The 13867-nt window shown below is 39.5% G+C and overlaps 1 protein-coding gene across 11 annotated transcripts in view; it reads left to right on the forward strand.

Moving 5' to 3' along the window:
- The window catches only part of LOC114256933 (uncharacterized), a 99268-nt gene that overhangs the window by 34655 nt on the left and 50746 nt on the right, over positions 1 to 13867 (forward strand). For 2 of the 11 annotated variants that reach the window (XM_028196619.2, XM_082879580.1), the window contains one exon: positions 34 to 366. The exons of the other annotated variants lie outside the window; for them this stretch is intronic. In XM_028196619.2, coding sequence (XP_028052420.2) covers positions 34 to 351 — 318 coding nt within the window. In that variant the 3' untranslated portion in view covers positions 352 to 366. Of the gene's footprint in view, positions 1 to 33; positions 367 to 13867 lie in introns of those variants that run through there. 11 annotated transcript variants of the gene reach the window in all.

Raw genomic sequence — 13867 nt, forward strand, 5'->3', positions numbered from 1 at the left:
TGTTATGTAAACTTTTTGCTGATTGAATGATAGGAAGGGTGGCCAATGATAGATGCCTTAGTAGCTTTGGGGCGAATGCAATACATGGATGATGGAGCTATGTCAGAAACCCACCTACTTTTTACATATGATACTTTGATCATTTGCAAAGATAGTGAGAATGAGTTGCAGTTTATAAGGCGTGTATTACTTTGCTTTGAGTGGTTGCGAGGTTGCAGGTTATTTTGGCCAAGAGTTAGCTCATCCGGTGGGTTGAGTGGAAAATGTGGAGTCTTTCACATTGAACTTGGAGTGTTGGGTGAAGGCTTTTACTCTCTTTCTATTTTGGTTTCCCATAGGATTTTTGTTTAGGTTTGCAAATGAACCTAGACATTCATGAACAACTCGAGCTTAGCTTGTTTGAGCTAGATTCAATTGTTAAATGAACAAGGTCTACTCAAATTTTTAGGCTCATTTATTAATCGAGCCAAACTTGAGATATATATTCTATTCACACATCACAAAAAATCTCAATACATGCCATTTGTATTGTTCGGATATAAACTTTCGAACAAAAGTCAAATATTTAGACATAAATTTCAAAATAAAAATGAATTGTTCATATATACATTCTGTTCAATAGTTGATATGAACAACTGTTTTTTGTTTGGTAATTTATGTCCGGACATTTGACTTTTGTTCGGAAGTTTATATTTGAACGGCATAAATGGTTTGTGTTGAGATTTTCTGTGGTGTGCAAATAGAATTTTCCTATATATAGATACTTGATTGGCAACAAAAATGAGATATATTAAGAAGGGGAGTACAAGAGGAGGACCACGAGGACATTAAAAGACGAGAAGAAAATCTGAACAAAGAAATTCAAAAAGTAAAAACCTCACAATTTACAAACAGCTTTGCATGCCAGATAGCTTGACATACATTGTTGGGCTCATTTCCTAATAGCTCAAGCTTTTGAAAAAATTGGTAACTTAACATGATATCAGGGCTTTGGTTGAGAGAGGTCTTGGGTTGAAGTCTCTTCATTAGCATTTGGTATTATGTCCCCGTTTGATTCTTTCTTTGTTTGGTTGTTTGCTTCTCCTTCTATTTGTCTCTCCACATGCAAGACGGGGTTGCAAGTGAGGGAGAGTGTTAGATAGCTTGATATACATTGTTGGGCCCATTTCCTAATAGCTTAGGCTTGGAAAAATAGGTAATTTAACATTGCAGTCCCTAGAAATTAAAAAGAGTGGTATCCTTTTGAAAGAAGGGGTTATCAAAACCCAAAAAGAAGCCAAAAAGAAAATATTCTCCCACAAGCTTTCATAGTCTTTAGCTTTTTCTTCAAAAATCTGGGCATTTCTTTCTATCAAAGCAATCAATAGAACCGCACACACTACACACCTCCAAGGAGCTCGAGCCTCAATAGTAGAACCAAAACCTTTAAAATCAATGCAAAACAATTGCTCACACAATGGAATAATAACCCAATCAACCTCCGCCAAAAGTAAGACTTTCGACTATAAAGATAGAGCAATGGGGCAATGCAAAAATACATGATCCATATTTTCCTCTGCCTTTTTACGCATAACAGATTATTGCAGTAACAAATAGCAATTTGGTCACCTTTTTTTAAAACAAGTCATTGGTATTAAGCTTCTTGTGGGAAAGTGTCCGTACAAACACTTTAACCTTGAGAAGCAAATTAGCATATCACAGATCATGATGTGGGAATGGAAAAAAAAGGAACATTTGGATTATCAATAAGACTCTCAAAAAATGACTTACACGAGTATTTGACGAGGACACATTCTTAAGCAAAGCCAGCTGAGAAATAAGTTCAATGGTCTCCTGATCATTAGGAAAAATTTCAAACCCCAAGACATTAGGGCTGAAAAGAGAGCCATGTACGTAATTGTTAAGTGTTAGGTTATGTGAGTATAAGGTTATTTTAGTACTTTTGTAATTATGTTTATTAATATAAATACTGGAGTCTAAGAGGTGAACCCTAAGTTTAGGTAACTCTTTTCTCTAACAGCAATTCTGTCTCTCCCTTTCTCTCTCACGGCTCTCTTTCTTCTTCCACTTCTTTCTCTCTGTAAAATTGACATGGTATTAGAGCTTAATCTTCCTCCTTGAAGATTTGGTTTTTTCCCTCTTTTATTTATTTATTTATTTTTAACCAGTCCAAAATATATATATATATATATATATATTCTCCCATGGACGAAATCTGATGGGTTCTTCCCTATGATAAACCTTATGTTTTTCTGATACCCTTGCTTTAGTCTTTTTAGGGCTAATTTTTCCCTTCTACACCCTTGGGAGCCGATTGGACTAGGGGAAGAGTGGTGTTCCTGTTTGGATGTTTTTGTGAGGTTTTTGCATGTTTATTCATATTTGGGAGCCAATTGGACCTTTGATTGCCCTATTTGCCTCGTTGAGGTGTGGCTGCTGGGATACCTTGCATTATATCAGCACTGTTTCAGCCCCTAGAGATGAGTTGCTGTTCCAGTTGGGTTTCTTTTAGATTTGTTTTCTACCTTCCTTGGGTTTTTTGGCACTCCTTTTCTATGGCTGAGGAGAGTGGATTGGCTGAAAGCGAGAGTCAGGCACCTAAGAACATTGAGGAGAGTGGATTGAGTCATGTTGTGACTCTTGGTGATAGCCCCTCTCTTCAAATTAGTTCTGTTCAGCTTGATGGTACCAACTACTTGATTTGGTCCTGCTCTTATAGTCTTGCTATTGCTCCCTGTCGTCTGACTGGATATATTACTGGTGATCTCAAGCAACCCAAAGATGATGGTGATATGCATACTCGATGGGTTTTAGAAAATGCTTTGGTTATGACTTGGTTGATCAATTCCATGCAACCTCCTATTAGTCGGACTTTCCTTTTACTGGACACTGCTCACAAGATTTGGATATTTGCGGCACAGATGCACTCTCAAAACGGTAATGATGCACATGCATGAGTTAAGGAAGAAGATTCGGGGCTTAGATTAGCATGATTGATCTCTTATGGTATATTATGCTGAGTTGAGCAGCTTATGGCAAGAACTTGATTATTACCAGAGCTTCTAGGCTATTTGTTCTAGGGCTGCCTCTTTGTTTCAGTGGACCATAGAGAAGGAGCGTGTTTACGACTTTCTTGCTAGCCTTAATTTGGAGTATGATCAAATTCGTATTCTAGTGTTGGGTCGTTCTCCATTTCCCACTTTACGCGAGGCTTATGCTCTTGTTCAGTAAGAGGAGAGTCACAGTAGTGCTATGGTGCACACCTCTCTTCCGGATCACTTTGCTGTGGTTGTTGCTCCTTTTCCGCGTGATACCAAGCCTATTCAGCCTTAGTTTGGTAGTAAGGGTACATCGGTTGATCGGGATCGCTTGAAATGTGATTATTGTGGAAGGGACATAGATGATAAGTAGCATTGTTGGAAATTGAATGATCGTCCTACTCGCTGTCGTGGTTATGGTGGTGGAGTTCGTCCTCAAGCACGTGTCTGAGGCCACTACTAGCACCCTTGGTGACACTAGTCCTCTTTTCCAGGATGTGCCCCACACTCTCAGGCATTTGATGGCTCAATTTGATTCTTCCCCTACTACAGCTCCTTCTGCTTGTGCTTCTTCCAACCTTGCTCACACAGGTATTCCTGCTAGTGCACTTAGTACATCCTCATCATCTCCTTGGATTATTGATTTCAGTGCTACTAACCACATGACAGGTGCTTCTAGTCTTTTCTATTCTTATTCTCCTTGTTCTGGGCAAGATAAGATTAGAGTGGGTGATGGCATTTTATCCTTTGTATTTGGCAAGGGTTCCGTTCATTGTTTCTTTTTTACTTTCGCTTTCATTTGTGCTTCATGTTTCTAATTTTTCTATGAACTTACTTTCTGTTAGTAGTCTTACTACATCTCTAAATTGCTTGGTGACGTTTTTTCCTACTCATCGTGTCTTTCAGGAACTGGCTACAGGGAAAATGATTAGTAGTGGTAGAGCACAAGGTGGACTGTATTTTCTAGATGTTGTTCCTTTTACCTTACCTTTGTCAACTCAGGCTCTCATGTGCACTACCCGCTCCTCCTTTCATCTCCTCCATCAATGACATCGTCGTTTAGGTCACTCTTACTTTAGTATTTCAGAGAAACTTTTTCCATCTTTAGTTTGTGATTGTCCTAGGAATAATTTGTTAGAATGTGTTAGAATATTCCTTATTTTATTTTGATGTATATTCAGTATTCTTATTTGATGCCTTAGGGTACTCCTGTAATTATGGTGATGATTTAATATAAAAGGGGATGAGATATCACTCATACCTCTAATTTTTCTCTTCTCAAAATTGACATGGTATCAGAGCTAGTCTAAAACCCTAGCAAGCACAGCCCTACAGCCACTTTCACACCACCACCGCACCACCACCCTAGCCGCAGTCCACATCACACCAGCCGCCATCTCCCTAGGGTTCTGCCAGGACCACTCACAGCCTCCTAGGGCGCCAACAGTCCCAAGTTGCGTCCTTCTAGGATGTCGAAAGCCCTAGCCGCAACCTTCGCAGGCTTCGCCTACACCCTAAGGTGCGTCGGAGCTCCTCCTTTTCCCAGTCCAGGTCTGTCGACAGGCTTGGAGGTTCAGTCGGGTGGGTTCTCCTCTCTCCTCAGGTTGCCAATAGCCACTCTGGAGCTCTCTGGTTCAGTCGACTCTCTCTTCTTTTGGTTCAGTCGATTTTTCTTCTCCGTGGTTCAGTCGTCGATCTCTTGGGTTTGGGTGACACTGTTTTTATTCGGTGATCATTAGTGCTCCTTTATTCATGTAATTTCTTCTCTCTCTTTCTTTTCTTTTTTGTCTTCTCAAAAAAAAAAAAAAAATGTTCTCTTAAATGTAGATTGATTTGTTTGGTATGTTCTCCCATCTTCAGGTTTGTGATTAGACCAGTGTTTGTTGTGAGGGTTCCATAGTAGAGTATTCATGGCAGAATTGACTAGTGAGTCTACCACTACACAGCCTACTCTTCAGGGCATGAGTCCTGGTTTGCTTACTACTACGACTGACTCCCTTAACCATGGCCAAAAAATCACCACCTCTCTCTTTAATGGTCAGAATTATCTAGCGTGGTCGCACAGTTTGACTATATTTTTGAAGAGCAAAGGGAAGTTGGGGTATGTTGATGGGCGTGTTCCGGCCCCTAGTCCCACAGATCCGGGTTATGATCAGTGGGAAATTACCAATTCTCTTATCATGGGCTGGTTGATACATTCCGTGGTTCCAGAGATTGGTGAGGGATACTTGTCTATGGACACAGCACAAGATATTTGGGAGGTTGTGGCCACTACGTATTCCCGCAAAGGCAATTTTTCATAGACTTTTGAGTTGCGACGCTCCATTAATAGGTCCATCCAGGGTGAGATGACTATCCTCCAGTATTTTACTTTCCTTATCAATGGGTGGAAGAGACTTAGGGTTGGTTTGGCATAAATTAAATAATACAAAAAGTCACTATCCTATTTAAGTCACATCATCTTATTTAAATCACATCACCTCTCTAACACATCACATCAAACCCAACCCAAACCCAACCCATATAAGCTAATAAGTCAAAAAGTGCACTTTTTTAGAACATCTCAAACCAACCCTTAATCATCTTCAGGACTACAAGCCTGTCTGTCCTACTGATTTTGCTGGGTACTGAAAATTTGTTGAACAAGTGTGGGTCTTCAAGTATTTGAAAGGTCTGAATGTGGAGTTTGATCCTGTTAGGAGTCGTGTGCTTGGTATGGATGTGCTTCCTTCTCTCTAAGAAGCGTTTGCTTATGTGCAGAATGAGAAGAGTCGTCGTTCTGCTATGCTTCCGTCTGCCTCTTCTGATCGATCTGCCCTGGTTTCTACACTCTCTCGAGATGGGGATCGTGGTTCCCGTCCCCCTTCTGAGAAGGATACCCTTTTCTGTGACTATTGTCGTCGCCCTCGCTACACCTGTGAGACTTGTTGGAAGTTGCATGGGCCACCATCTGGGGGTCGTGGAGATCGTTTTGGGTCTCGAGGGGGTCGCTTGGGTCAGTCTAGAGGCCGAGGGCCCAATGCCCGAGCTCATCATTCTGATACAGTTGAGCCACAGTCCCCCGCTCTGGCTGTTTCATCTGCGGATATATCTGGGTTTTCTATTTCTGAGTTGAAGGTTGCTCTTCGCCACTTGCTAGACCGTCGGGCCTCTGGTTCATCTTCAGGTAACTTTGCTAATTCAGGTAACTTAGTTTCTTCTACAAGTGCTTTTCTATCTCATTAAACGTTGCCTTGGATTATTGATTCTGGTGCTTCCGACCATATGTCTGGGTCTTCTTATTTGTTCTCCACATATACCCCCTCTTCAGGGCAGGATAAAGTTCGAATCGCTGATAGTACCATTTCTTCTGTGTCCGGAAAAGGTGTAATTTATGCCACTGCTTCCCTTCCTTTGTCTTCTCTACTACATGTTCCCGATTTTAGTGTTAATCTTTTATCTTTGAGTTGTATTACTCGAGACTTGAACTGTAGTGTAACCTTTTTTCCTGATCATTGTCTGTTTCAGGACCTTATCATGAGGAAGATGATTGGCAGTGGTAGAAACGCAAATGGTCTCTATATCCTGGATCAAGCCTACAAGCAGGCTCATTCATCCACTCAATTACCATCTACCAAGGAAGACCTATGGCTATGGCACCGTCGTCTTGGGCATCCATCTTTTTTGTTACTCAAGCATCTTTTTGCTTCCGTTTTTTTGGAAAATAATGTTTCTGAGTTTCACTGTAAGTCGTGTCAACTTGGAAAACAACACAGAGCTTCTTTTGCTCTTACTATTAATAAAAGTTCAGTTCTTTTTTCATTGATTCATTCTGATGTATGGGGTCCCTCTCGTTTTGTGTCTTTAAAGGGTCACCGATGGTTTGTCACCTTTATTGATGATTGTTCTAGGACCACCTGGGTGTATCTTATGAAGGACAAATGTGAAGTTTTTTCTGTGTTTCAAAATTTTCATAAAATGATTTGCACTCAATTTGGAGTTGTTGTCAAAATTCTGCGTTCTGATAATGGGAGGGGAATACATTGACTTTGGCCTTGCCAGCTATTTTGCCACTCATGGTATTATTCACCAAACTTCTTATACCAATACTCCTCAACAGAATGGTGTTGCAGAGCGTAAAAACCGCCATCTTTTTGATATTGCGCGTTGTCTGTCTTTTGAAATGCATGTCCCTAGATTATATTGGGGGGAAGCTGTTCTCACTGCAGCTATGAAGCACGGATACTTCAAATAGAAAGACGTATCTGTATCGTATCCGTATCGGATATCGATACTCCTCGGATACTGACGGATACGTATCAGATACTTATTAAAAGTATCGGATACTTCTTAATTAATTTTTCATTAATTTTGAAGTATCGGATACTTAGTTTTAAAGTATCGGATACTCCGACTCACATATTATCGGATATTTCTTAATTAATTTTGAAGTATCAAATCCTCCCAGTCACGTATTACTCCTTTTACGAAATTAGAATTGTATTATTTCTTGCATAACATCACGATATAATATAGTTGCGAGAATAAATTGAATATTTTTACAATACTTTGCTTAGTTTTTTTTTTTTTATAAAAATAACATAGTAAGCTCAAATAATAGAAGTCATCAAATTGGCATATCTTCATTATATCATGCGTGTCCCCTATAACTACATAGAAGTAAGGATTAATAAGATAATATAACAATAGTAAAATTAAATAGCAATAAATAAATAAGAAAATAAACTTGCATAGAATATTTTTGACTAGTGCAAAAGGAAAAAATATAGGGTCAAGTTATGGATTGTTTTGATATTATAATATCAACATATTAGACTTGATATTGAAATGAAATGTTTGCAAGACCTAGTGAAAATTTAAAAACTAAACTAACTATTAGCTTAAATTAATACGTAATTCTTAAAGATTAGTATTTTGCATTATAAAGTTACTGTGATTTCTTAACATTCTTGAGCTTATGTGTAACTCATTGCTAATAATTTTTTTATTTTTTATTTTTTACAAACGTATCCTAGCCATGCCCGTATCCTACTTTTTTAGGTTTTGCTGTATCGCCGTATCTGTATCGTATCGTATCCGTATCTCGTATCTGTATCCGTGCTTTCTAGCACTGCAGCCTTCCTCATCAATCGTTTGCCTACCCAAGTCCTCCACAACCACACTCCTTTTTAGGTTTTGTTAGGGTCCCACTCGTCTGGTTTCTCCATTCCTCCCAAAACCTTTGGGTGTGTGTGCTTTGTTCATAACCAATCTCTTACCCGTGGTAAGTTGGATCCTAGGTCTCTCCGGTGTGTCTTCCTGGGTTACTCTGCCACACAAAAGGGCTACAAGTGTTATCATCCCCCTTCTCGGAAATGGTTTGTCTCTATGGATGTGTCTTTCTTTGAGTCTCAGTCCTACTTCCGGTCCTCCTCGGTGCCCCAGTCATCTCTTCAGGGGGAGCCTTGGTGTGAAGCAATTCCTGTGTCACTACCATCAGTGATTGAGCAAGTTGAGAATGTTAATGGTGACCTAGCTATTGAGAATGTTAATGGTGACCCAGCTATTGAGAATGTTGAGCCTGAATCCACAGTGAAAGAGGGAAAAGTTTATGTCAAAGACAAGGATAGAAAACAAGTTACTTGGGTACAAGAGACCAATTTGGATTCTCTACTGCTTGTTAGCATATAGCATATTATATTAAGCATATTAAATTAGCCGAAAGGTACACTAGGGTCTGTCTGTAATCATTTTATGCACTCAGGGATAGCACTCAGGGATCATCTTGTAATTGCCTTTCTTGTAAACCCTAAATCTTCATTTATAAATAGGGGGTGATATTCTATCATTCCCTAAGCTGGTTACCCAAGCTTCATGGTATCAGAGCTACACATCTAGGGTTAGGGTTCAAAACGTACCTAGTTGGATCATCTGCTGGGTTGATCTCCTCCAGCTGTCCTCTTCGTCTTCGTCTGCTTCGTCTTCATCTGCTTCGTCTTCGTCCCTCAGCTCGTCTGCTTCGTCTTCGTCCCTCAGCTCGTCTGCTTCGTCTTCGACTCCTCAGCTCGCCTTCGTCTTCGTCTCATCTCCTCCAGCCGTCATCGCCCTCGTCGTCCTCATCTCTCGGTCGTCTTCATCACTCTGGTATCTCACACCCTGATATATATTTATCTATAACTATATATATATATATATATAACCTGATATATATATAAATATAACCTATATATATTTATATATAAATACATGTATACATAAAATCAATATAAATATATAAAAAAAAAAAAAAAAAAAAAAAAAAAAAATGGTTTCTTAATTTTGTTATGTCTTTATAGTAGTCATTGTGCCTGTTATCTCACTACCACCTGCTGGAAATTTGTGTTAATGCATATAATAAGATAGTGGCATATGATAGTGGTGTTGGTGGTAGATAGTGGCATGTATAGAATATGATAGTGGTGTTGGTGGTAGATAGTGGCATGTATATAATATGATAGTGGTAGATAGTGGTAATATATAATATGTAAGTGGCATATAATGGGTTATAATGATGTTTGTAATATCTCCTATATAAGGAGTGTCATTTGGTCTTGTAAAATAAGAAGTTTTGAATATAACAGAAATATATTCCTTCTTCCTCATATTTTCGGAGTTCTTCTTCCTCATATTTTCTAAGTTGGTATCAGAGCTACAAAAAACACAGCAGCCCTAAAACCGTCATAGCCATGTCGGAAGTCACGTCCGAAACCACTTCAACACCTGCCGCTGCCATTCCGATGAAAACGTCAAACTCTCACTCTGTCTAAATCACCACCATCCGCCTAAATGGTGATTATTTTCTCCGCTGGTCACAATCTGTCCGGATGTATATCCGTGGGCAAGGAAAGATCGGTTACATCACTGGTGACAAGAAGGCTCCTGCTGTTAATGATCCGCTATTCGACAGTTGGGACGCTGAAAATTCCATGGTTATGACATGGTTGGTCAATTCCATGGAGGAGGATATAAGCTCTAATTACATGTGCTATCCTACTGCACAAGAATTGTGGGATAATGTTAGTCAGATGTATTCTGACCTAGGAAATCAATCTCAAGTTTTCGAATTAACTTTGAAGTTGGGAGAGATTCGTCAAGGAGATGATTCCGTCACCAAATATTTCAATTCGTTGAAAAGGTTGTGGCAGGATATTGACATCTTCAACACATACGAATGGAAATCGGTTGACGACTGCAACCACCACAAGAAAACTGTGGAAGACAGCCGTATTTACAAGTTTCTTGCCGGCCTCAACATTGAGTTCGATGAAGTGCGAGGAAGAATTATTGGCAGACCTCCTCTCCCATCCATTGGCGAAGTATTTGCCGAAGTTAGAAGGGAAGAGAGCCGAAGGAGCGTCATGCTTAAGAAAAAAGGTACTGGTGAATCAATTGAAATTTCTGCTTTAATTAGCGATGCTGCGGCCAACAAGGCTGCAAATTACCAGCGCAGGTTTGATGATAAGCCACGGGTCTGGTGTGATTTTTGCAACAAGCCTCGCCATACACGCGAAACGTGTTGGAAGATCCATGGCAAACCTGTCAACTGGAAAAGCAGCAAACAAGGAGAGAAGAATCGTGGCTTTCCTACCGCTAATGAAGCCGATTCAGGTCCCTTCAACAAAGAGCAGATTGATCAACTCTTAAAGCTGATAAAATCCAACTCCTCATCCGGTACTCCTAGTGTTTTGTTGGCACAAACAGGTAGAAATCCTAAAGCCTTCTCTTGCCTAAACTTCTCTCCGTGGATCATAGATTTCGGTGCCTCCGATCACATGACTAGTTTTTCCCATTTATTTAGTACCTATTTCCCTTGTTCTGGTCATGACAAAATCAGAATAGCCGATGGTAGTTTTTCACCTATTGCAGGAAAAGGATTTATTAAACTAACTGAGAAAATTAATCTCAATGCTGTTCTTCACGTCCCCAACTTAGCCTGTAACCTTTTGTCTGTCAGTAAACTATCTAAGGATTCTAATTGTCGTGTTACATTTTTTGAATCCCATTGTGAATTTCAGGACCAGAACTCGGGGATGATGATTGGGCGTGCTAGGATGCTTGAAGGTCTTTACTACTTTGATGAAGTACCTGTTAGTAATAAAAAAGCTCAGAGCTTTAATAGTACTAGTTCAATCTCTGTTCGAGAAAAAATAATGCTATGGCACTATAGGCTAGGACATCCTAGTTTTCTTTATCTGAAACATTTATTTCCAGAATTATTTAAAGGGATTGATTGTTCTTCTTTTCATTGTGAAAGTTGCATTTTTGCAAAATTTCATCGCTCTACTTATTTGCCAAAACCTTACCAGGCTTCCAAACCTTTTTATTTGATTCATAGTGATGTTTGGGGCCCTTCTAAAATCACTACTCTTTCTGGTAAAAGATGGTTTGTTACATTTATTGATGACCATACCCGCTTATGTTGGATTTATTTGATGAATAAAAAATCTGATGTGAAAAATTTATTCACAAATTTTTACAATATGATTGAAAACCAATTTCAAACCAAAATTGGTATTTTACATTATGATAATGGAACAGAATATTTCAATGAGCAGTTGGGTGAGTTTTTGGAAAAAAAGGGGATTTTTCATCAATCTACATGTCGGGATACCCCTCAACAAAATGGCATTGCAGAACGAAAAAATAAACATCTACTTGAAGTAGCACGTGCTATAATGTTTTACATGCATGTTCCTAAATATTTATGGGGTGAAGCAATTTTAACAGCCTCTTATTTGATAAACAGGATGCCTACAAAGGTGTTAACATACAAAACACCTTTTTATGGATTGGGCACGCCTTTTGATGGCACGCCTTTTTTGACAGATTGGGCACACCTTTTGAGGGCGCGACTTTTGAGGGCTCACTATATATATCCATATATATATATATTTGGGCAGCCTATATACACCATCATACAGTGTATTTTTTAAGGGTTCGACAAGACTCTGTAAACTGTCCCGACATTGATTCCGGTTAGCTCTTTCATGGGTCCGACAAGACTCTGTAAACTGTCCCGACATTGATTTCGGTTAGTTTCTACAAGGGTCCAGCAAGACTCCGTAAACTGTCTCAACAACTGTCAGAACATTGTCTGCTACAACGGTCCGACATGACCCCATAAACTGTCTTCTACATCGGTCTGACACCGCCATCCAGTGTCCTCTACAACGTTATGACACCACCATCCAGTGTCTTCACCAATGGTCTGACACGACCATACAGTGTCTCCTATCCTCTTTTATTTTTATGTATTTTCTTGTTTTGTTACTCTCTCCAAACTCAAGTTGGTTAGTTCCTATCCCCCTTGAGTTTGCGGGGGGCTGTTAAAATCCACTCACTACACCACTACCACCTCACCTACTCCACTAAACCTAACCCACTACACCACTACCACCTCCACTTCACCTACTCCTTACCTACTACACACTCACCCTCTTCTATATATAGGAATCATGAATCATTGTAAGAAATAGATCAATAAAATAAATCAATAATACAATTCTCTATTTCTTTTTATACATTGATTTTTTTAACATGTCATATCAGCATGACTTGTCCTTTTTCCTTCCTAGTTTGCAAACTGTTATTTGTGGTGAGGGAGAGCCTAATAGTTCTCTTGATGTGGAGCCTGACATTGGTAACTGTTTGGACAGAGCTGATCTTAAAACTTATTCACAACGTCAGGAAGAATAGACTTTTCTTGTGCCACCAGGTTTATCATCATCCCCTGTGCTAGTTCTACATCCTGTTTCGACTGATTCTACAGGTAATGATCCTCAGTCTATTTCTCCCCCAGTTGTTGACAGTCCTATTGTTGATGATTTGAGTCTTCCTATTGCTCTTAAAAAGGGGGTTAGGGCTTGTACTTTACACCCCATTTCAAAATTTGTGCCATATTATTGATTGTCTCCTACATAACTTGCTTGTGTTTTGTCTCTGTCTTCTGTGTGTATTCTATGGGGTTGGAAAGAAGCTATCAATGATCCTATGTGGAAAGGAGCTATGGTAGAGGAGATGCAAGCTCTGAGCAAGAATAACACTTAGGAGTTGGTTCCTTTTCCTAGTTGAAAAAAACTAGTGGGGTGTATGTGGGTGTTCACCATTAAGTAAAAAGCAGATGGGATAATTGAATGGTACAAAGCGAGACTAGTGGCCAAGGGGTTTACTCAGGCATATGGTATTAGGAAACCTTCACCCCTATAGTGAAGATGAATTTTATTCGAGCTATTCTCTCATGTGTTGCTAATTTGGGATGGCCTCTATAGCAATTAGATGTAAAGAATGCATTTCTCCATCATGATTTGGAGGAGTATATGTGGATGTACCACCAGGATTCTTATCTCAGTCTATAGTTGGAAAAGTTTGTAGGTTGAAAAAGGCTTTATGTGATTTGAAACAGTCTTCTCGAGCTTGGTTTTTCGAAAGCTATGTTGAGATTTGGGTATAAACAAAGCAATGCAGATCACACCATGTTTGTCAAACGCAATGCAAATAAGGTAACTATGTATATGTGGATGACATAGTTGTGATAGGCAATGAAGAGGAGGAAGCGGCACATTTCAAGATGCAGTTGGCTAAGGAATTTGAGATCAAAGACCTCAGCCCATTGAGGCACTTTCTTGGAATTGAAGTTGTCAGGTTTGACAAAGGCATCTTTATTTCTCAAAGAAAGTATAGTCTAGATCTTCTTAAGGAAACGACATGTTAGGCTATAGACCAGCCGATTCACCAATTGAGGCTAATCATCATCTTTGCAGTGGTGTTGGTGATCTTGTGGAGAAGGAAAGGTAACAGACTTGTGGGAGGCA

This window comes from Camellia sinensis, chromosome 1, assembly GCF_055761805.1.
Source record: "Camellia sinensis isolate YWXY chromosome 1, ASM5576180v1, whole genome shotgun sequence".
In the NCBI taxonomy this organism is placed as follows: Eukaryota; Viridiplantae; Streptophyta; class Magnoliopsida; order Ericales; family Theaceae; genus Camellia; species Camellia sinensis.